Source organism: Oryctolagus cuniculus, chromosome 10 (assembly GCF_964237555.1).
Source record: "Oryctolagus cuniculus chromosome 10, mOryCun1.1, whole genome shotgun sequence".
Taxonomy (NCBI): domain Eukaryota; kingdom Metazoa; phylum Chordata; class Mammalia; order Lagomorpha; family Leporidae; genus Oryctolagus; species Oryctolagus cuniculus.
Window position 1 is genome coordinate 324,682 of NC_091441.1, and position 22,838 is coordinate 347,519.

Below are 22,838 nucleotides of genomic sequence, written 5' to 3' on the forward strand. Positions count from 1 at the left end.
CCCGCCAGCCCCCATCCAGACCCCATGTGACTTGGGCCGTCTGCACTTTTCATGTTCGAGTCTGACTCAGCCACGTGGGCTCGCTCCCCCTGTGTGAACGCAGGCCCTGGCACGTTGCTAAGGTTGCTGAGATGAAACGTGTGGTTTGTTTCCTCTCAGCTCTTGGGGTGGGGAGGGTGTGAGAGAACCAGAAATTCTGGCTGGAAGCTCTGGGTTTGCTGTGGCCGTGGAGATGCTGTGGTGCCAGGGAGGCGGCTGGCGTCTCTCCCTGTGTGGCTCCTGGCCTCACCCACGCCCCTGGCAAACTGACCATGAACGCAGAGATGCTCCGGGTTCTCTTTGGATGCTCAGATGAGAAAACAAAACAGACATTTTCCAGCTGCCTTTGTAGGGATTTTCCAATTGAAGGTCACCAGTTCAGTTTGAAAGTTAATATTGGGGCTGGCGCCTTGGCACAGCTAATCCTTTGCCTGTGGTGCCGGCATCCCGTGTGGGCGCTGGTTCTAGTCCCGGCTGCTCCTCTTCCAATCCAGCTCTCTGCTGTGGCCTGGGAAGGCAGTAGAAGATGGCCCAAGTCCTTGGGCCCCTGCACCTGCTTGAGAGACCAGGAAGAAGCACCTGGCTCCTGGCTTCGGATCGGCGCAGCTCTGGCCATTGTGGCCATTTGGGGAGTGAACCAGTGAATGGAAGACCTCTCTCTCTCTCTCTGTCTTAGCCTCTCACTGTATGTAACTCTACCTGGCAAATAAATAAGTAAAAAAAAAGCTTTTAAAAAAGTTAATGTTAAAGAAGCACAGATGGCATTGGAGAAATACAGGTGACTTAAAAACTTAAATATGGTTTGTCATCTGATTATAAAGATCTGTGTGTGCTCGTGTAGGTGCTGTGGGGAGGACAGCAGGACTTAAAGTAAAAGCAGAAGAGTGGGGCAGGCGCTGTGGCGCAGTAGGTTAAGCCTCCGCCTGCAGTGCTGGCATCCTGTATGGGCGCTGGTTCTAGTCCTGGCTGTTCCACTTCCAATCCAGCTCTCTGCTGTGGCCTGAAATAGAAGATGGCCCAAATGCTTGGGCCCTCTTGTGTGGGAGACCTGGAAGAAGCTCCTGGCTTCTGGCTTCAGATTGGCCCAGCTCTGGCCGTTGTGGCCATTTGGGGAGTGAACCAGCAGATAAAAGACCTCTCTTTCTGTCTCTCCCCTTCACTGTCTGTAACTCTACCTCTCAGATAAATAAATAAAATCTTAAAAAGGCAGAATAGCTTCCCGCTTTCAGGGGTGACCATTTTAATATTCTGGGGTTATTTCCCAAGATTTTCTGTCTGTCTTTACCATCAGTCTCCTATGACAAAATTTGCATAATATTCAAAATTAGAATCCAGCTTTAGAAAACCTCACTCACGGAGGTTATCCAGCCCTTGTGCCAGTGCGCATGGGTGCGGCTGGGGTCTCCTGCGTACCCAGCCCCCCACCCCGGGACTGCCCGGGTCCTGGGCGGGCATGGAGAGTAGACCAGGGAAGCCCTGAGTAGTTGTATCGCGTTTGCTTCCTGCAGCGTGGAGCACACCCCAGACGTGCGTGTCTGCAGATGGTTCAGAGTGTGTGTGGGGCCTCCATGCCCTCACGGCAAATGTGGACTGTGAAGACCTGGGCCTAGGTTCCTGCTTACCTCCCAGTTCCATTGTCCCATGGCCTTCTGAATTCCCCTCACATCTCTAAAGCATGAGGACCTGGGGGCACAGGAGCACAGGCGGGGGCCGGGCCTGCAGTGCAGGTGCCCACGTGCTACCCAGAGTCAAGCCCTGCCTCCTCCTGAGCCCGGCTTCCTGGGGTGCAGACGCTGGGAGGCAGCGGGGATGGCGAGGTCGTGGGTTCCTGCTACTCATACGAGAGACCTGGGCTGAGCTCCTGGCTCCTGTGGGCATTTGGAGGGTGACCCAGCAAGTGGGAGCGGTCTGTCTGTCTCTCTGCCTCTCACGGCAGACACACACACGAGCCAAGAAACCAGTCACCCAGAGATGCGAGCAGTGTGTATTCTCAGATACGCAGTTTGTGCCAGTGTCTGGTTCTCTGTTTTCTAGTTTTCCTGGCTACTGTGTCTCCTTGGATCTGGGCAGACACATGTGACACTGCTGGATGAAGTATATTTGTTAGTTTTGATTCTGACCTGTGGATTCTCCCTTGACTCCTTCTGAGTTGTGTGATGCTGGCTGCACCAACCTGCTGGAAACAGTTTTTCCTAACCCAGGCTGCTGGCTGGGGCTTGCACGGCCACAGGAGCCCAGGGATGCTCTGGGTGAGGCCCTGGGTGAGCCCTCAGGCTGGCCGCCCAGTGCGCTCTGTGCTGTCTTTATATTTGTGGTGGATCCCTGGTCTCCAGGTCTGACCAGATCCTGTGTGGCTGTCTGCGCGTGGCAGAGCCTTGGTTCCAGACCTGATCCCTCTGCTCTCTCTGCCCTTGGCAGATCCTGGGCCTGTCAGATCCCGGGTGGCGCTCTCTGCCCATGGCGGATCCTCGGTCCCAGGCCTGATCAGATCTCAGTGGCAGATGGTTGGTCCTGGGATCTGGTCAGATCTGGGCTCTTTTGTAGTGATCTCACGTTGTCAGGTGCCTCTACTGGATGCGGGCAGCCGGGCTCATGGCCAGAAGCGTTCCTTCTGTGGGGCCACAGGTGCGTGCCCCATGCGGAGGGACTTCTTGCCTTGGTGTCGGGCTGTCCCTCGGCTCGGCCTGTACAGGAAGAGCAGGGAGCAGACAGGCCTTTCCCGTGCTTGCTTGGCTCTGAAGTCTGTCCCACTGATTTCGCGATGAGGACTGTGTTTGTGTCCGCAGTCTTGAGTGTGGCTGTAAAGCGCGTGGAGTAGTTTGCGTGACTGCTGCTGTCCTTGTGGAGGTGCAAGGGTTCCCCTTGATTGTGGCGCCACAAGGGGCTTCACGATGGTGCCATAGTGCAGACCCCCACACCCCTGCCGGGGCCCTGGGTGGAGTCCTGGCTCCACTCCTGCCCCAGCTTCCTGCTCATGCGACCTCGAGGGAGGGGTGGTGGTTCCAGTGCGTGGGTTCCTGCCACTCCCTAGATCCCATTCCTGGCTCCCGCCCAGTCCTGGCCATTACGGCATCTGGGAGTGAATCGTCTGTGTGCCGACAGATAGACAGATATAAATACACTTAGAAGAGGCCCTGTGTTGTGTCTGCACCTCCTGCCTGTGCCCAGGGTTAGTCCTTTCTCCTGGGAGCCGTGTGTCTGGGATGTGGCCCTGGGAGGCCGGCCGCAGTCTGCATGGTGGTGTGCACATGGAGGTTGGTGATGGCCTTTTCTGGGGGTTTCTGGGGATGTGAGACCTTTCATACGTGCACACCGGCATGTTTGACTCAACCTCAAGCCTGGTGGTGACCCGGCCCTGTTCAGCCTTGGAGTGGGTCCCTGCCCACCTGAGCCCAGTCCTGTTTGTTTCCCAAGACCCCAGGAGTCACAGGGCTCATGTTACACCTGTGTGCCCAGAAGTGTGAGGGCGCCAACATCGCAGGAGTCATGGGACTCACATCGCATGCGTGTGCCCAGTGGAGTGAGGGTGCCAAGGCTGTCGCTGTGACACCCACATGTGGCCTCCTCCAGTGGCCAGGGCTTGCTCATGACACAGCAGCTGGACTCCAGGGCCCTTTTAGGAGCATCGTGGCTGGAAGCTGTGTTTCTTCCACGCCCACCTCTGCAGACTGGAGCCACGGCAGCTCGCCTGTCATCAAGGGGAAAGGACATGGGGCCAGTGCTGTGGCGCGGTAGGCTAAGACTCCACCTGCAGCACCTGCATCCCATATGGGTGCCAGTTCGCGGCCTGGCTGCTGCTCTTCCAGTCCAGCTCTCTGCTGATTGCTGATGGCCTGGGAAAGCAGTGGAAGATGGCCCAAGTGCTTGGGCCCCTGCACCCACGTGGCAGACCCAGGAGAAGCTCCTGGCTTCAAATTGACCCAGCGCTAGCCGTTGTGGCCATCTGGGGAGTGAACCAGCAGATGGAAGATTTTCTCTGTGTCTCTCATCTTTCTGTAACCCTGCCTCTCAAACAAAATCTTTAAAAAAAAAGGGGGGGGGGTGGGGAGGACACAGACCCCTCCTGTGGGTATGGCAGGTTCTGAGAAGCCTCAGGCCTGGTGAGGCTGCTGGGGCCACGCCTGGACCCTGGATTCATGGCCTGGAGGCTGCGTCTGGTGATTTGCAGAAGTGGGTGATTGCTAGAAACATTCTCGCTTCCCTCGCTGGCTGCGGGGCTCCTCCTGTCTGTCCTGCCCGGCTGTCTAGCTTGCAGCGTGGCCGTCGGCATTCTCGCAGTGGTCTCTCCCACGCCTGGACCTTCCCCCGGCCCCGATGTGTGCCAGAATGTTCTGGCATGTTCCGGCGTGCTGCACCACTCTGCTTGCTGGTGTCGCATGGTCAAGCCTGGAGGTGAAAACAGAAAAAGTGAAAGTCTGGGGCTGGAAAGCGGGGGCTGCTGAGGCCGGGCCCCTCGGGCGTCTCCTCATGGCCGTGTTGCTTGTGAGCAGAGGCCCAGCGGTCACAGCAAGGGGAGGGAAGGCTGAGTGGGGGTCCCTGGTGACCCAGGAGGAGGCAGGGCAGGGAGGGGCTGTGGGTTTGTAAAACCTCTCTCCCCACGTGGTCTCCCCACTTGGCGGCCCAGCACCTGCCTCCTGGGGAGCGGCAGCAGCCTGGGCAGAGGTTGCCCCGTGCCCACCGTGCGCCTGTTGAAGTGAGTGACCTTTGGAAGGCACCTGGGAGACCGTGCTGCAGCCAAGGCTGCACACCCATGCCTGTGCTGCCCGTGCCCTGAGCATTCACTGAAAATGTGACAGTTTTAGGTCCTACATTGCCCCCATGCACTTTGTTATGGTATTGGAAGAGGGCAGAAATAATAGTCCAGAAGTGGATTTTGTACTGCACAGGAACTGAAATCTTGGGGTCTTTCTGCTTTTAAAGAAATGCCAAAAGGGGAAACACAGTTGTTTGCACTGTTAATACCCGTCTGTTTCTTGTCTTTTCTTTCTGTGTCTTTCTCTGTTTTGTCTTTTTAAATGTAGCTGCAGATAGTAAGGATGAAGAAACCAAAGCCCCCCCAAGGTGGTCCTATCTCGGTATGTACCAGGCTGCATGAGGCCATCCCTCCCACCCCACCCCCACCCCCACCCCGTGCCTGCACCCGAGCCGACTCACCCAGCATGGCTGTGTGTGCAGCTGACTAACAGCCCATAGCTCTGCATGGTGTAGTTCCAGAAGCCTGCCTGTTCTGTGTGTGTGTGTGTGTGAGAGAGAGAGAGAGAGAGAGAGAGAGAGGCAGGGAGGGAGGGAGGGAGGGGCTGACGCTGAGCTGGGAAGGAAGCAGAGAACTCTGTGGCTACAGATTCCAGACTTCCTTCCTCAAGTTCGTTCCCGAGTGTTCCGTTCTTTTGGACGCTGCCGTAAACGCTATCGCTTTGTTTTTCATCTTGAATTGTGCATTCTAGTTTAGTGGAAATAAAGTTGATTTGCACTTGTGGACCTTGTGTTGTAGCTTTGCTGAATTCATTTGTTGGCTCCAACAGCTGTTTGGCAGACAGGCTCTGCCACGTACGAGCGCGTGACCTGCAGGTAGAGTTCTGCCCCTTCTCCCCATGATGCCCTGCGTGCGAGAGGGGGCTGTGCGCCCACACTGGCAGCCGGCGCGGCAGCTCCGCGTTGCAGCAGTGGGCCCGCAGTGCCAGCGTCCCCGTTGTGGCCTTTCGTGTGTCCTCATCGGGGGTGTTCACCGTGAACGTGCGCTGGAGTTTGCCGCTGCTCTCTGGGTCTGTCGAGGTGATCCTGTGGCTTTCAGCTTCTGTCCGCCACGGCGGTGCTCCGTCGACGGTTCTGTGGGTCGAGCCAGCCTGCAGTCCTGGGTGCGCCCTATTTGGCCACGCTGGTGACACTTCCTGGGTGTCACAGGGCCGTGTTTGGAGCATCGTGTTCAGGCTTTGGTGCCCACGTGCCGGCGTGGGCCTGCACTGTGTTTTCTCGTGATAACTTTGCCTGGTTTAGTGCCTGGATAATGCTGGCCTCCTGAGGCAGATTGGGAGGTGCTCCCTCGTTGTCTGTTTTTAAAGAATTTGAAGGATGGCTATCAGTGCTTTAGGTACCTACAGTTATCCTGGCCTGGCTTTCCTTTGTGGGAACTCTTCAAACTGCTGCGTTGGTTTCTGTCGAGTCTGTTCTGTCTCCTCCTTGCCCTCAGTTGGTCCCATCTGACTGGCGTTGCCTGCTTTACTGGCCATGCTTTCTGCTGGTGCCCCTGCACCCATTCTTACCTGGGCAAGGCGCAAGCAAGGACCCTCCTGTCAGCCCCCCCACCTGCCCGGTCCAGCTCAGGGGCTGTCAGTCTTAATTGATTTTTTCCCAAGAGATGACTGTTGATTATTAAGTGTTTTTCTGTTCTCTAGTTTACTTAATTCTGCTCTACAGTTATTATTTCTTTTCTTTTGCTTGCTTTCGGCTTAGTTTTTTCCCCCCTAGCTTCTTGAGGTGGAAGGTTAGATCATTGATTTGAAATCTTTTTTAGATGTTTGCCGTCATCATTTGCCTCTCAGCAGCGCGGTGGCGGTGCCCGTCGGTTCTGGTTGTGTCTTTTCATTTTTGTTTGTCTTGAATGTTTCCCAGTTTCCTTGATGCGCTGATTATTTAGAAGTGTGTTTTTTAACTCCACAAATTTGTGAATCTGTTACTGATTTCTAGCTTAATTCCCTGGAGTTACAGCTTAATTCTCTGTTGATTCCCATGTGTGTGTTGAGGCTGGCTTTGTGGCCCAGCGTGCGTGCCGAGGAGATTTCTCGCACATGGAGGGGGGCGGCGGTTCTTCACATGTTATGGAGGGGAGGTGGTTCCACGCGTGTTGGGAGGTGGTTCCACACATGTTGCGGGGAGGTGGTTCCTTGTGTGTGGTGGAGGGGGAGGTGGTTCCACATGTGTGGTGGTGGGGAGGCAGTTCATGTGTTGTGGAGGGGAGACGGTTCCATGTGTGTTGGGGAGGTGGTTCCTTGTGTGTGTTGGGGGAGGTGGTTCCACATGTGTTGGGGGAGGTGGTTCCTTGTGTGTTGGGGGAGGTGGTTCCACATGTGTTGGGGGAGGTGGTTCCATGTGTGTTGGGGGAGGTGGTTCCATGTGTGTTGGGGAGGTGGTTCCTTGTGTGTGGTGGGCAGGAGGTGGTTCCACATGTGTTGGGGGAGGTGGTTCCTTGTGTGTTGGGGAGGTGGTTCCATGTGTGTTGGGGGAGGTGGTTCCTTGTGTGTTGGGGGAGGTGGTTCCTTGTGTGTTGGGGGAGGTGGTTCCATGTGTGTTGGGGGAGGTGGTTCCTTGTGTGTAGTGGGGGGAGGCAGTTCTTCATGTGTTGTGGAAGGGAGAAGGTTCCATGTGTGGGGAGGTGGTTCCACACGTGTTGGGAGGTGGTTTCACGCGTGTTGGGGGGAGGTGGTTCCACATGGGTCGCGGGGTCGTGGAGGGGGCCTGCCAGGCCTGGGCAGCTCGTGGGTTCATCACTGAAAGGGGTGTTGAGCCCCCAGCTGTGTTTGGATCCTTTTCTCTTTCACTTACCAGTTTTTGCTTCTTGTGTTTTGGAACACTGTTGTTAGGTGCGTATATGTTTGTAATTGTTACATTTATTGCTGAATTGGCCTTTCAACATTATAAAGTGTCTCTCTTGACTCCTAGTAATGCTTTTTTGTTTTAAGTTTCTGATATTAAGGTAGGCACTGCAGATATCCCGTGGTGGTGGTCTGTGGTATTTATCTTTCTCCATTTTGTTAAATTTGGACATCTTTATATCTTTGGATCTAAAGTGTCTTTTGTAGGCATTGTGTGAAGAGTGTTTTCAGAATTTATTCTGCCCTTTGATTTGACTGTTTATTTAATTCACACAATGTTGTCTTGGATTTATGTCTGAATTTTGGTTTTTGTTTTCTATATATATGATGTCTTTTTTTTTTTTTTTTTTTTGTCCCCAGCTTCTTTGCAGCTTCCTCTGGTTTTAAGTGAATACTTTACAGTATAATATTTTAATTCGCTTAATGATATTTTAGATTATATTATTTTAATCAATTCTTTCCTTTTCATTTATTTTAAAGGCATAGAGACAAAAAGATAGAGGGAAAGAGATCTTCCATCCACTAGTTCATTCCACAAATGCCTGCAAAGCCAGAGCTGGGCCTGGTGGAAGTCAGGAGCCCAGAGCTCCATCTGGGTCTCCCGTGTGGGTGGCAGGGACCCAAGTACCTAAACCTGCTGCCTCCCAGGGTGCGTGAGCAGGAAGCTGGAATTAGAAGAGGAGCCGGGACTCAAACTCAGGCACTCTGATGTGGGATGTGGGCATCCCAAGTGTCTTAACCACTGTGCCAAATGATTTTTTTAAACTACATTTTTGGAGTTATTGAGTTGCTATAAGGCTTACAGTGTGCACCTTAATTTATACTAACTTCATAATCAGATTTTTTTTTTTTTAAAAGACTTACTTATTTGAAAGTCAGAGTGAGAGACAGAGAGGTCTTCCCATCCACTGGTTTACTACCCAGATGGGCTCAATGACCAGAGCTGGGCTACACCAAAGCCAGGAGCCAGGAACCAGGGGCCAGGGGCTTTGTCCAGGTCTCTCATGTGGGTGCAGGGGTCCAAGTCCTTTGGCTATCCTCCACTGCTTTCCCAGGTGCATTAGCAGGGAGCTGGATCAGAAGTGGAACAGCTGGGACTGGAACCAGTGCCCACCTGGGATGTTGGCACCACAGGCAGTGGCTTTGCCCGCTACACCACAGCGCCCGCCCTGTATGTTCCGTATATATGCGGAATTCCAGGGAGACAGCGAAGCGGCTCCCACAGGGCTGCACTTCCTCCTTGTGGTGTGATCGTTACACACCCTGCGTCTACCTGCGTTACAAACTGACACAGTAGTGTTCTGTTACTTGATGTGAATTTGATGTCTCAAAGAAGAGCAGGAAGCAGCACACACACATTTGTGGAGTCCCCATATTACTCGTGCTCACCGTTCTCTTTCTGAAACGTTTACTTACTAACTTTACTTATTTGGGAGAGAGAGAGAGTGAGTGCCCGCATGCTGGCTTGCTCCCCACAAGCCTGCAACAGCTGGGGCAGGGCCAGGCCTGGACTGGCAGCCGGAGCTCCATCCTGGTCTCCAGGTGGGTGTCGGGGCCCCAGCAGCTGAGCCGTCACTGCTGCCCCCAGGCGTGCACGAGCAGGAAGCTGGAATTGGGAGCAGAGCCGGGACTCAACCCAGACCCTCCAGTGGGGGCTGCAGTGTCCCAGGTGGCACCCGATGCCCGCCCCGTCCTGGGTCTCTTGGCTCCTTTCTGTGGCTCTGAGCCGCCCTCGGCAGTGCCCTTGGCCCAGCCATCCGACTTGTGCTGTCACTGTCAGGCAGTCATTGGAGTGCCCAGAATAACCATCTGTGGTGTTCTATACTGTAGCTGCTTGCTGAGTGAGGTAGGAAGTGGACGGGTGTGCACAGTCCCTTCACCTGCCCCCGTGGCTGCTCGCGTGGGTTTGGGTCTTGTCTGGCGTTCCTGTGTTTCCTGTAAGGCGGATCTGCCTGCCAGCAACACTCTCAGCGCGTGTTTGCGTGGCGGCTTCTCCACTGTGCCCTTTTAGAAGAAGAGGTGTTTGTTTATTTGGAAGGCAGAGCTACAGAGACAGACAAAGAGGGAATGAGTGAGTGTCTTCCACCAGCTGCTTCCCTCCCGAAATAGCCACGACAGCCAGGACTGGGCCGGTGGCAGCCGGGAGCCTGCAGCTCGGTGTGGGACTCCCAGGGCCCGTGTGCTTGGTGCACTAGGGGAAGCTGGGCTGGGAGCGGGGAGAGCCAGGGTGTGCACCAACATGGGATGCTCCCATCGGCGCCACGACGCTGGCCCTGCTCCGCCCTTGTTCTAGAGGAAGCTGAGCAGCGCGAGCCACCGTCAGTTTTCAGCACTTGGTGCCTCTGGGGCTGCTGGACCCCGCCGCGGCAGCTGCGTCTTGCTGGGGTTTCCTCCCGAGCAGGAAGCCGCTTTTCTGTGGTGCTTCCCAGACCTGCCGTTCTCTTTGGCATCAGTGCTTGGGTGTGATGCCAGCGTGTGGGACTCTGTCTACCGCACCTCCAGTGTGTTGAGATCCTCGGGAGTATGGGTTAATTTTTATTTACTTACTTCTTTAAAAAGATTTATTTATTTATTTGAAAGTTACACAGAGAAGGAGAGGCAGAGAGAGTGAGTGAGAGAGAGAGAGAGAGAGAGAGGTCTTCCATCCGCTGGTTCACTCCGCAGTTGGCCGGAACTACGCCGATCCAAAGCCTGGAGCCAGGAGTTTGTTTTGGGGCTCTCACGTGGGTGCAGGGCCCCAAGAACTTGGGCCACCCTCTCTTGCTTTCCCAGGCCACAGTAGAGAGCTGGATCGGAAGTGAAGTAGCCAGGACTCATACTGGCGCGCATATGGGATGGCAGCACTGCAGGTGGTGGCTTTACCACCTATGCCACAGTGCCAGCCCCATATTTCCTTTTTTTTTGAAAGGCAGGGTTACAGAGAGGCAGAGAGAGAGAGAGAGAGGGAGGGAGAGAGAAAGGTCTTCTATCTACTGAGTCACTCCCCAGATGGCCACAGTGGCCAAAGCTGTGCCGATTCGAAGCCAGGAGCCAGGGGCTTCTTCTAGGTCTCCCATGTGGGTGCAGGGGTCTAAGCGCTTGGGCCACCTTCTACTGCTTTCCCAGGCCATAGCAGAGAGCTGGATTGGAAGTGGAATAGCTGAGACTCGAACAGGCGCCCATATGGGATGCGGGCACTGTAGGTGGTGGCCTTACCCGCTACGCCACAGCGCCGGCCCTGGGTTAATGTTTTCATCTAGCCTGGAGGTTTTCCGCCAGGATTAGGGGATACTCCCCTGCATCTCTCGTCTTGTTAGGGGCACCGAGCGTACGCCTGGCACTGGCGTCTCTGAGGTGCGTTCTGCCTTCTCTGTTCCTTGGGCTGCGTCGTCTTTGCTGAATCTCCGCCCGAGTGTGTAACTTCGGCTCTGCTCGGGCGGGTCTCTGGCGAGGTGCCGCTGCCTGCTCTTTCTCGGCCCAGCCCGTGTCCCGCCTGCCGCGTGGGCGTCCCTGCTGGCTCTGTTGCTGTGAACTGGACACTCCAGGTGACTGTTGCAGCAGCGTGTGGCTCGTGCGCTTCTGCGTTTGGCTGCCCAGGTGCCGTCCCCACCGGGTGGCTCTGGCTGGCCTTGACCCTCCTGGTCCCTGTGGAGCCTGTGGGGGTCAGTGCTGTCGGTCTGGCTTCCACTAGCTGCCCGCCCATGGTGGTGTTGGCTTTGGGGGTGCCGTGGGACGTGTGCCCCACCTCTGGGCAGGGCTGTGGCTCAGTGAGGCTTTGCTCTGCTTCCCTCCTCCTGCTCATCCTCAGCGTCCTCTTACTGAGCACGCGCAGCTCTAGGCAGTCGGACCCATAGAGGGCGCTGTGGAGCGCTCTGCTCTGAGGCCCCTTCCTCCCGAGTCTGGGCAGGGGCAGCCTCTTGGGGCAGCACCCTGTCCCAGTGCAGGCTGCCCCACCCCCTTGGACCCTGGGAGTGCGCTGAGGCAGGATCGGTGGTGACACAGTGGGGGAGGGGAGCAGGCAGAGGGGAAGGGGCCGGCCGCCGCTCCTGCACTGGCCCTGGCGAGGAAGCCCCGTCCTGGCTGCCCCGAGTGGGGGCTGTCTCACGGGTCGGGGAGCAGGGCCGCAGAGGCCAATGCGCTGTCTGCTCCTCCCCCACCCTGGTGTCCTTTGCCCCGGCTGACCCCCAAGAGCCAGGGCGTCCTGTGCTCCTGCTGCCGGGCCGTCGGTGTGCCCAGGCCGGGGCCCAGGCGCCGTGACTGCCTCAGGTGTGGCCTTTGAGCCTGGGGAGCTCTGGGCTTGGCTGTTTTCCGAGCCTGGCGTCCGGCCTTGCAGTCCTCAGCACGTGTCCGAGTGGTCTGAATGTCAGACGGCCTGGGCAGAGTCCGCTGCCCCCTGGAAGTGGAATGCGAGCTGGGGCTCAGCCACCCGCGCTCTCAGGTTTCCTGGGGACGTGTTAAAAATAGTGGAACCAGGGCAGGCGCCTGCCCGGCAGTGGAGACGCAGCTGGGACCCCACGTCCCAGACACAGTGCCTGGGTTTGACCTGGCCCTGTCCAGGCTCCACCTCCTGCTCACGTGACCCCGGGAGGCAGCAGTGTGGCTGAGGTGCTTGGGTCCCTGCCACCCACATGGCCCTGCCACTGTGGGCTTTGGGGGAGTGAACTAGCCAGTGGGAGCTCTCTGTCTATTTCTGTGTCACCCTGCCCCTCAAGTAAGTCAGCAGGTACTTTAAATAGCACTGTAGTGTCGGGGCCAGCACTGGCGTAGTGGGAAAGCCGCCGCCCGCAGCACCAACATCCCGTATGAGCGCCAGTTCAAGTCCCGGCTGCTGCACTTCCAGTCCAGCTCCCTGCTAATGCGCCTGGGAAAGCAGCTGAAGACAGCCTAAATCACTGGGCCCCTGCACCAATGGGAGACTGGGAAGAAGCTCCTGGCTTTGGATCGGCCCAGCTCCGGCCGTCGGTGGCCATTTAGGGAGTGAACCAGCAGATGGAAGATCAGTGTCTCTGTCTCTGTCTCTCTCTCTCTCTCTGCCTCTCTGTAACTCTGCCTTTCAAATAAATAAATAAAAATCCTAAAAAAGAGGCTGTAGTGTTTAAATAAATAAATAAATAAAAATAACGGGAAGAGTTGGGTGAAATGCTACATGCTGCTTCTGCAGGAGCCAGCGACATCGTTTGTAGGATTTTCTCCATCCTTGTGCTCAGTCTTTGGGGTGCGTGTGAGCCCCACACTCAGCTCAGATACTGGCGCACCACGTGCTGGGCCGTGGGTTCTGCGGGTGGAGATCCCTGCTCCTGTCAAACCTGTGTCCAAAAGGAGCTCGGGGCGTGCCCACGCCTGCTCGCTGGAGCTTCCTGGCGATGCCTTTGGAGGGACGTTCCGGTCTTTCCCGCCTGCACAGGCTTTCTTGTTGAATTCTCGGCTCCCCCGCACAGGGGCCCTTCGTGCAGATGCCGTCCTGTTCTCTTGCCTCCCTGTTTGCTGTGTTGCTCCTGCGCCCCAGCATAGACAGCGCAGCCTGGCTTGGGCCTGCGTCCCTGGGAAATCGCAGAAGCATCCTGTGAACTCCCGCCTGGTGCCCACCCCAGGTGCCGGAGCTGGTGCCGGGGCTCCTTCTCTGAGTCTCAGGCTCCCGGGGAGGCTCTGCTCACCTGATGCTCGGGCGATGGCCCAGGAGTCAGGACCTCGTCGTGGCTTTGTTGTGAGTTTCTCTCCAGTGCACCCCCAGATGCACGCACTAGGATGCAGGCTCGGGGCTGGTGTGGTGCAGTGGGTAACCACGGCTCAGGATGCCCGCAGCCCTTCAGAGAGCCTGGTGTGAGTCCCGGCTCCCCTGCTTCTGGAGCGGCTTCCTGGCCAGGTGTCTCGGGGCGGCAGTGGTGCCGCACGGGAGACTTGGGAGTTCCTGGCTCCTGGGTGTTGCGGCCACGTGGGGAAGGAGCCCGCAGATGGGAGATCCAGAGTCAGCGTGGTGCCGTGAGCAGGTGGGTCACTTGGGGGCTGTGGGTGTGCACGAGGGGATGGGGGATTCGGGGGCTGGCGTGGGAAGGTGCCCTCTGCTCTGTGGGCGTGGCCCCAGTTGAAGTGTGGCCACAGGTGGCTTTGCTGCCGGTGTGGGCGTGTGGCCCTCCAGGACACGCAGCCCTGCTCGGGAGAGCCCCGTGGCCCCTCCTCCGCAGGCCCAGCTGCTTGCTTCTCGTTGGTGATTGGTGTGAGTGCCCCTGGGTGTGAGGCCGGCTCCAGGGACAGGATCTCCTGCTCGCCAGGCACGCTGGGGGTGTCCCTGTGTCAGGTCTGGGGTGAGTCCATCCCAACTCACAAGGGCTCCCGGCCTGCAGCCCCTGCCCCAGGCAGGGGAAACTGGTTTCTGCAGGAACTGGTTCATTCTCTGGAGGACTTCACCTGAGCCGGATGGGGCAGGCCACACGAGGGCGCTCACGGGCTGCCGCAGCCTCCTGGCACAGCATGGCCAGGCTAGGCTGCCTTCTGTGATCCTGTCGTGGACCCCGTCTTGCTGCATCGCCCTCCCCGGTGAACCGGCTGCTCTGGCCTCCAGAGACCTGAGGCCTGGGCTGGGGCCACTCTGTTCTGTGGTCCTCAGTTTCCCACATCTGACTGCTGGGTGCTTTTCCTGGAATACCTGCTGGGCAGAGCTGGGGCTGTGCAGAGGCAGGTGCTGCCTGTGCACACGGCCTTCCCTGGCAGAGTCTGATTTCTGAGGCCTTGGAGGTGCTGGCCCAGGTGACGGGGAGGAAGCACCTCCTGGGCGGCCCCGCAGCTGGACAGCAGGGCAGGTGACGTGGGGGAGGAGGCGCCTCCTGGGCGGCCCCGCAGCTGGACAGCAGGGCAGGTGACGGGGAGGAGGCACCTCCCCGGCCGGCCCTGCAGCTGGACAGCAGGGCAGGTGACGGGGAGGAGGCACCTCCTGGGTGGCCCCGCAGCTGGACAGCAGGGCAGGTGACGTGGGGGAGGAGGCACCTCCCCGGCCGTCCCCGCAGCTGGACAGCAGGGCAGGTGACGTGGGGGAGGAGGCACCTCCCTGGCCGGCCCCGCAGCTGGACAGCAGGTGCCTTGCTGGCAGACACCGACCACTTACTCCTTGCTTTGAACTGTGATGCTCGTGCTGTGAGAGAATGAATGAGTTGAGACTGGGCAGTGCCTGTTCACATCCCCTGTTTGCACAGGGAGGGCCCCTTTAGCACAGTCACGGCGATGGGGGGGTCTGATGGGCAGCCCCAGGGGCATCTCTTCCCTTGTGGGGAGGGCCTGGGAGCAGCAGGCTGGGGATGAGCAGAGCTGTCTTCCCACACAGATGGCACCCGTGTGGCTTCCCAGCGCCAAGTTGATGTGGGTCCCTGGCCCAGCCCTGCACATCCTATAGCCTGGAAAACAGGCGGATGACGGAACTGACCGGGCTGTGTGTGACAGGCCAAGGGCCACGCGTGGCACAGGCATGATGTGGAGGCCCTGTGAGTGCTGGGCTCCGTGGGTGCCCCGCTGTCACCCTCATGTGGGCAAGGCAGACGTTCAGAGATTTGCCGCGTGTATTCCTGGGTGAAGCTGCTGGCTGGGATTAGAAGCACCCGTGTATGGGAGCTGAGTCACCGGAAACGCCGGCCCGAGGCTGCACTGAAGCCTTGCGCGTCCTTTGCCAGTGGACCTGACGGGAAGCCCGATCCCTGTTTACGGACAGGAGGCTGGGAGGCCATGAGTGCACTGGGCACGTTCCTGTTTAGACCATGCTTGGCACAGTCCAGGAAGGCCACGGCCAGAGGTTTGGAGCCAGCAACACCTCGGGTGCTGTTTGCAGACCCTCGTCCGTAGGACACGGGGCTGTCCGTGCAGGAGGGCCCTTCTGGGTGTGTGGGGAAGTCTCAGGACGAGGGAAAACCAGCCGGGACCAGTTCAGCCTTGCTGACACACCCCTGCCTGGCGCACCTCCGAGGATTGTCCGTGAGTCCCAGTCATTGGGGTGGACGGCGAACCTGCAGAAGCTGGGGGGCCCTGTGTCCCCCAGCCTCTGAGTGTCCCTGAGCCTCTGATGGCCGCCTGGCTGTGCCCCAGCTGGGTGTGGTGTGGAAGTGAGGGAGTGGCGCCTCACACAGAAAATTCAGGCTCCAGGGTGCAGCTGTGAGGTGTGGCCAGGTCCTGTCCCTGCGTGGACTCCTGGTGGCCGTGGTCTGTGTGGCCTGCAGGAGGCAGTGTCTTCTGTGAGGTCTGGCCAGGGTCCCGTCCCGGCCGTGGACTCCTCATGGCCTTGGGCTGTGTGCTGTGGGAGCCGTATGTTCCCTGGACTTAGTGATCCTGGTCCTGTTCTTGTTGAAAAACCCAAATTTTCTGCCAACTATTTTTTAAAAATATTTATTTGAAAGTCGAGTTACACAGAGAGAGAAGGCGAGGCAGAGAGAGAGAGAAGAGAGGAGAAGAGCGAGAGAGAGAGAGAGAGAGAGCGTCTGTCCACTGGTTCACTCCCCAATTAACTACAACAGCCAGAGCTGTGCCGATCTGGAGCCAGGAGCCAGGAGCTTCTTCCAGGTCTCCCACGTGGGTGCAGGGGCCCAAGGACTTGGGCCAGCTTCTATTGCTTTCCAAGGCCACAGCAGAGAGCTGGATCGGAAGTGGAGCAGCAGGGTCTTGAACTGGTGCCACGTGGGATGCCGGCACTGCAGGCGGCTTTACCTGTTACACCACAGTGTTGGACCCTTTGCCAACTCTTGAACTGTGTTGTTGGTTGAGGGTTTAGGGTTTTCTGTGTTTTGTAAACAGCCCTAAACAGATGTGAGATTTGCAGAATTTTTATTGCAGTCTGTGGCTTTTTCTTCTCCATGGTATCTCTTGACAAGCAGAAGTTTTACATTTTTATGAAGTCATGTGTCAATTTGTTCTTTTTTCCTGAATTAAAAAGATGTTATTTATTCGTTTGAAAGAGGCAGAGACAGAGCGATCTCCCATCTGCTGACTCACCCTCCAAGGCTGCATGTGGACTGGTCAGAGCTGGCAGCCGGAGCTCCATCGAGTGTCCACCTGGCTGGCCGGGGACACCCAGCATGTGCGTCAGCAGGAGCTGGAACTGGGAGCAGAGCCAGCGCTCAGACCAGGCTCTCCCTTATGGGAGGCGGTGTCCCACCTGGCGTGGTAACCACAGTGCCAGGACCTGCCGCACCCCGGCGTGTGGCTCTTAGTGCCGGTCTCGGGGCAGCGAAGGGGGCAGGTACTGGGAGGGCCCGTCCCTCCGCAGCGGCAGAGCCATGTTTGCCTGGCTATGGGAAGAGCAGGGGCCCCAGCTCACCTGCTCCCCTCCCCTCTCTGACCCCCCTTCCTCTCGCCTAGACTTCGATCCCCGGCACTTCTGGCACTGGAGCAGCTTTGGGGACTACGTGCAATGTGTCCTGGCCTTTGCTGGCGTGGCCGCCTACGTCACCTACCTGTCCATCGACTCGACGCTCTTCGTGGAGACGCTGGGCTTCCTGGCCGTGCTGACCGAGGCCATGCTGGGCGTTCCGCAGCTCTACCGAAACCACCGGCACCGCTCCACCGAGGGCATGAGGTAGGGCCAGGCTGAGCCCGCGCTCGGTGATCGTGGTGGCCGACAGACGCAGGCCCCGACCTCTTGTCCTGGGCAGGTGGTTCTGGGTGGGCTGCACTGCCCAGGGCTGTGAGGACGTAGCCTGAGCCCAGGGGACGGGCCAGGGGGGCTCTGTGACTGTCCCCAGGTGTGCCCGGCCTGGGCTCCCCTCTCCTGTGAGTGGGGGGGGGGGTTAGAGCACTGAGAGACAGTCCTGGGGAGGCCATGGCGCCGACTTCTCTGATCCCCGTCTTCCCTGGAGACCTCCCTAAGAACAGTGTCATGGCAGGGCCCGGGCAGCTGAGCTGACGGGTGCCGGGGCCGTCCTTACCTCTGCGTGGGGTGTGGGGTCCACTGGGCAGGGTGAGGTGACCTGGCCCGGGTGTGGTGTTTCCCGCTCGTGACCCTTGTACTGGTGGCCTTGTTGAACCTGGGGGCCTCCCTGGGAGCGCCTGTCATGCTGGCTCAGGTGCACAGCTCAGACGAGGCTGCTGGTGGCTGCTGGGGTGTCGCCCCCTCCCTGCCAGGGGACCTGCCATCCCGGGGCTGTGTTCCGAGGGTGGGACCTGGGGGCAGGGAAGGGCCCCTCTGGGGTCACCTGAGGTCGTCCTCGTTGTTCCTGGTGTCCCCTGGAGCAGCGTTGCGTCCCTCTGAAGATCCATCTCTGTCCGGCTCTCAGCCTTGGGTCCCGCCCCGCCCAGCCCAGGCCCCAGGCTGAGGGCACACAGCAGAATGTCAGGTTCTCGTTTCATTCCTGTGTGACAAAACCTGATGAACAGGAGCCATGCGGAGGGCCTCGCGTCCGGGCTGTGTTCTAGGGTGGACCTAGGTCACGGTGCCAGCAGCTTCTGAGACCCTGAGGGCTGTCACATAGAGGAGGCCACAGGTAGGAGGACCCGGTGCCTGCCCGCGTGGGGGTCAGGGACCCGGCGTGCAGCCCGTGGGGTGGGACCTGAGGCATGGCTGCTGCCGCTCACGCCCAGCGTGTGCCCGCGTGGGGGTCAGGGACCTGGCGTGCAGCCCGCGGGGTGGGACCTGAGGCATGGCTGCTGCCGCTCACGCCCAGCGTGTGTCTGTGTGGAGGTCAGGGACCCGGCGTGCAGCCCGCGGGTGGAACCTGAGGCGTGGCTGCTGCCGCTCACGCCCAGCGCGTGCCCGTGTCGGGGTCAGGGACCTGGCGTGCAGCCCGCGGGTGGAACCTGAGGCGTGGCTGCTGCCGCTCATGCCCAGCGTGTGCTCTGGTCCTGCGCAGGTTGTGGTGCCCCACGTCCTTCAGAAGGCCTGGCCGCTCTCCTGTGGTTGAAGGTGCCGGGGAGTGAGGGAGCAGTGGACACGTGGAGGTGCTGGCCAGAGGCAGGCTGACAGTTGGGGCAGGGGCAGGGGGCAGGGCCGGCCTCGGTTTGCAGCCTGCTCATGTGGGGGGCTCCCGCTGCTTCGGGGTGTCCCCAGCCCCCACCTGTCCCCTTCAGTGGGGTCCTGCCCCACCTGGGCCCCTTATTACTGCTCAGATCGGGGGCTGCCTGTCAGAGCCGGGTGGGCGTCTCGGCTTCCTGCCCAGCCGAGCTCAGGAATGCCCCGATGGGTGGGGTTGGTGCTTCTGCCTTGAGTTTGACAGGTTTTAGGTGGTCCTGGCTTATGCCCCCAGGGTCACGTTTTAAGTGAGGTTTAGGTACCCCAACCGGGAGTTTGCGGCAAGCGGTCCTGTGAGCCTGTGAGTGCAGCGTGGTGGGCCTGGCTGTCCTGAGAACCCCGGCCCAGGCTGGGAAGCGGGGGCGCTGCCCAGCTCTGCCCGGGCCCCGCGGCTCTGCTCTGTGTTAAAGAGCAAGTCCCTGGGCTGTACCAGGGCCGGGAGTCCTGGATCCCTGAGTGACGGAGCCATCCCCGCCCAGGAGGCCCTGTCCCCCTTGTCCGCGTGTGCGGTGGTGTGCACGTGTGTCCACACAGGCTGCCACGCTGAAGGTGCGCAGGTGCGCATGCCCACCTTCGATGCCCTGGAGCACCTGCCGAGACATTTCTGAGTTCTTTCCCTTTTGCAAAGTGAGTGGTAGCGCCCTGTGAGCACAGCGAGCCCGCGTCCCGCAGGTCCTGGTCAGCGCAGGCCTGGGCAGGGGGGAGGCCCACGACACACGCCAGCCTGCAGGTCCTGGTCAGCGCAGGCCTGGGCAGGGGGGAGGCCCACGACACACGCCAGCCTGCAGGTGGTCAGCACAGGCCTGGGCAGGAGGGAGGCCCATGACACACGCCAGCCTGCAGTCCTGGTCAGCACAGGCCTGGGCAGGAGGGAGGCCCACGACACACGCCAGCCTGCAGTCCTGGTCAGCGCAGGCCTGGGCAGGGGGGAGGCCCACGACACACGCCAGCCTGCAGGCGGTCAGCACAGGCCTGGGCAGGAGGGAGGCCCACGACACACGCCAGCCTGCAGGCGGTCAGCACAGGCCTGGGCAGGGGGGAGGCCCATGACACACGCCAGCCTGCAGGTGGTCAGCACAGGCCTGGGCAGGGGGGAGGCCCACGACACACGCCAGCCTGCAGTCCTGGTCAGCACAGGCCTGGGCAGGAGGGAGGCCCACGACACACGCCAGCCTGCAGGTCCTGGTCAGCGCAGGCCTGGGCAGGGGGGAGGCCCACGACACACGCCAGCCTGCAGGCGGTCAGCACAGGCCTGGGCAGGGGGGAGGCCCATGACACACGCCAGCCTGCAGGTCCTGGTCAGCGCAGGCCTGGGCAGGGGGGAGGCCCACGACACACGCCAGCCTGCAGTCCTGGTCAGCGCAGGCCTGGGCAGGAGGGAGGCCCACGACACACGCCAGCCTGCAGGTCCTGGTCAGCGCAGGCCTGGGCAGGGGGGAGGCCCACGACACACGCCAGCCTGCAGTCCTGGTCAGCGCAGGCCTGGGCAGGAGGGAGGCCCACGACACACGCCAGCCTGCAGTCCTGGTCAGCACAGGCCTGGGGCAGGAGGGAGGCCCATGACACACGCCAGCCTGCAGGTCCTGGTCAGCGCAGGCCTGGGCAGGGGGGAGGCCCACGACACACGCCAGCCTGCAGGTGGTCAGCACAGGCCTGGGCAGGAGGGAGGCCCACAACACACGCCAGCCTGCAGTCCTGGTCAGCACAGGCCTGGGCAGGAGGGAGGCCCATGACACACGCCAGCCTGCAGTCCTGGTCAGCGCAGGCCTGGGCAGGAGGGAGGCCCACGACACACGCCAGCCTGCAGTCCTGGTCAGCACAGGCCTGGGCAGGGGGGAGGCCCACGACACACGCCAGCCTGCAGGTGGTCAGCGCAAGCCTGGGCAGGAGGGAGGCCCACGACACACGCCAGCCTGCAGGTGGTCAGCACAGGCCTGGGCAGGAGGGAGGCCCACGACACACGCCAGCCTGCAGGTGGTCAGCACAGGCCTGGGCAGGAGGGAGGCCCACGACACACGCCAGCCTGCAGTACTGGTCAGCACAGGCCTGGGCAGGAGGGAGGCCCACGACACACGCCAGCCTGCAGGTGGTCAGCACAGGCCTGGGCAGGAGGGAGGCCCACGACACACGCCAGCCTGCAGGTCCTAGTCAGCGCAGGCCTGGGCAGGAGGAAGGCCCATGACACACGCCAGCCTGCAGGTGGTCAGCACGGGGCAGGGGCAGGGGGGAGGCCCACGGCACACGCCAGCCCGCAGGTGCGTGTGGAAGAGGAGTGGCCCCAGGAAGGCCACGGGAAAGGCGAGATCTTCAGGGAGGGAGTGGCGTGAGCGCACGGGGGAGGAGGCAGGTGCACCCTGCTGCATCACAGAAGCTGTTTGAACGGCTGTAGGCTGAGTGGGAGGCCAGGCTGGACCATGCACCCAGCTGTGCTGAACACAGCTAAACACGGGTGGTGTCTTCCTCAGGGGGGCTCCCAGGCCATCACAGCCACGTCCAGGGCTGACCTGGGGAGCAGGCTCCGGGAAGCCTCAGACCCCCAGGTCTGCGCACCCTGTGGCCCAGGAGCACGCGCGCCAGGTCAGTGGCTGCATTTCGGGCTGGGCCCTCCAGGGTGAGCATTCAGGGTTGCTCTGCTGGGCCCCAACACGCACAGAGCCCCGCAGGCAGCGAGCAGGCTCCGTGTTCACGGTCCTGTGACTTCAGCCCGCTTCCATCACCGGGAGACACGCCAGCCACGCGGCCCACTTCCATCACCAGGAGACACGCCAGCCACACGGTCCACTTCTGTCACACGGGAGACACGCCAGCCACGTGGCCCACTTCCGTCACACAGGAGACACACCAGCCATGTGGTCCGCTCCTGTCACATGGGAGACACGCCAGCCACACGGCCCACTTCCGTCACACGGGAGACACACCAGCCACGCGGCCCACTTCCGTCACAGGGGAGACACACCAGCCATGTGGCCCGCTCCTGTCACACAGGAGACATGCCAGCCACACGGCCCACTCCTGTCACATGGGAGACACACTAGCCACACAGCCCGCTTCATCACCGGGAGAGACACCAGCCACGCAGCCCGCTTCCATCACCAGGAGACACCAGTCACACGGCCCACTTCCATCACCGGGAGACATGCCAGCCATGTGGTCCACTTCCGTCACATGGGAGACACACCAGCCACGCGGCCCACTTGCGTCACCAGGAGACACGCCAGCCACGCGGCCTGCTCCTGTCACACGGGAGACACATTTTGCACCCACCTGCACGCCCTCGCTGGTGTCAGCCGCCCTCCCTGTGACATGGAGGACTGTCCGGGCGCCCACCGCCCCGCCGCTGCTGCCTGGGCTGCGGGTTCTCTGGCTGAGCCGTGAGTGTTCTGTGTGTCCTGGAGCCGGAGCCTCATCAAACACGAAGCCCGTGGGAAAGCGGAGCCGCGCTTATCTTGGTGCAGTGAGCGGTCTTCCCAGAGCCCAGGGACGCGCTCCCTGTGCATCTGTCAGATCCCCTCTTCCGGGAGTCTCCAAGTGCCTGCCCAGGCTGTCTGTGTCTGTGTGTGCAGTGGGCGCCGCAAGGCGGACCAGTGACGTTCAGCGGCCGAGAGGCTGGGAGGGGACGCTGTGGGAGAAAGCTGTTCCCGGTTCTCGGTGAAGCCCAGCGGGGACACTACTCGGGCAGTGGCCACAGGGCGAGGGCCCCTGCAGGAGGGCATGGGCAGGAGAGGACTGGGCTCCACTCGGCACAGCCCAGACATCTGCCGGGACACCGGACACAGTGTGGGCGTCTCTGTGGGCCCAGACGTGGCGTCTCCACGGACCCCAGCTCGGTGGGCGTCTCCACGAACTCCCTGAAACCCCCGTGGGACTTAGACTTCCTCCCCTCTTGTGGGCAGCCCTTCCACTTTCTCGGTGGCGTCCCTCGTGGCACAGGGTTGATTGGGACGAAGCCCGCTGTGGACTTCCTGTTTCATTTCTTGTGCCGCCTCGCCTGATCCTGTCTCCTGCGGGTTCAGGCCGCAGGCCATCTGTCTTTTCCCGATTTTCAGATGGGAACCCAAAGCCTTCCTTCAGGTTTAGGGCGCTGGTGTTTGCCAACTCCGTGGAGATGTTTTGCGGGTTTTTTCAAGCTCATTCCATGGAGCAGTTCTGAGAGGAGCCACGTCCCCAAATGTGAGTGAGCCCCACAGACTGGCTGCAGCCCCCGCTGCGCCGCGGGGAGAGCAGCCGTGGCCGTGAGTGGTGCGTGTGCTCTG

At 60.1% G+C, this 22,838-nt stretch overlaps 1 protein-coding gene across 2 annotated transcripts in view; it reads left to right on the forward strand.

The window, feature by feature from the left end:
* The window catches only part of SLC66A2 (solute carrier family 66 member 2), a 37,269-nt gene that overhangs the window by 8,252 nt on the left and 6,179 nt on the right, over positions 1 to 22,838 (forward strand). Inside the window, exons 3-4 of one of the 2 annotated variants that reach the window (XM_008252688.3) lie at positions 5,061 to 5,114; positions 16,941 to 17,157. In XM_008252688.3, coding sequence (XP_008250910.2) covers positions 5,061 to 5,114; positions 16,941 to 17,157 — 271 coding nt within the window. The remainder of the gene's footprint in view (positions 1 to 5,060; positions 5,115 to 16,940; positions 17,158 to 22,838) is intronic. The other variant, XM_051840433.2, reaches the window with a different exon arrangement.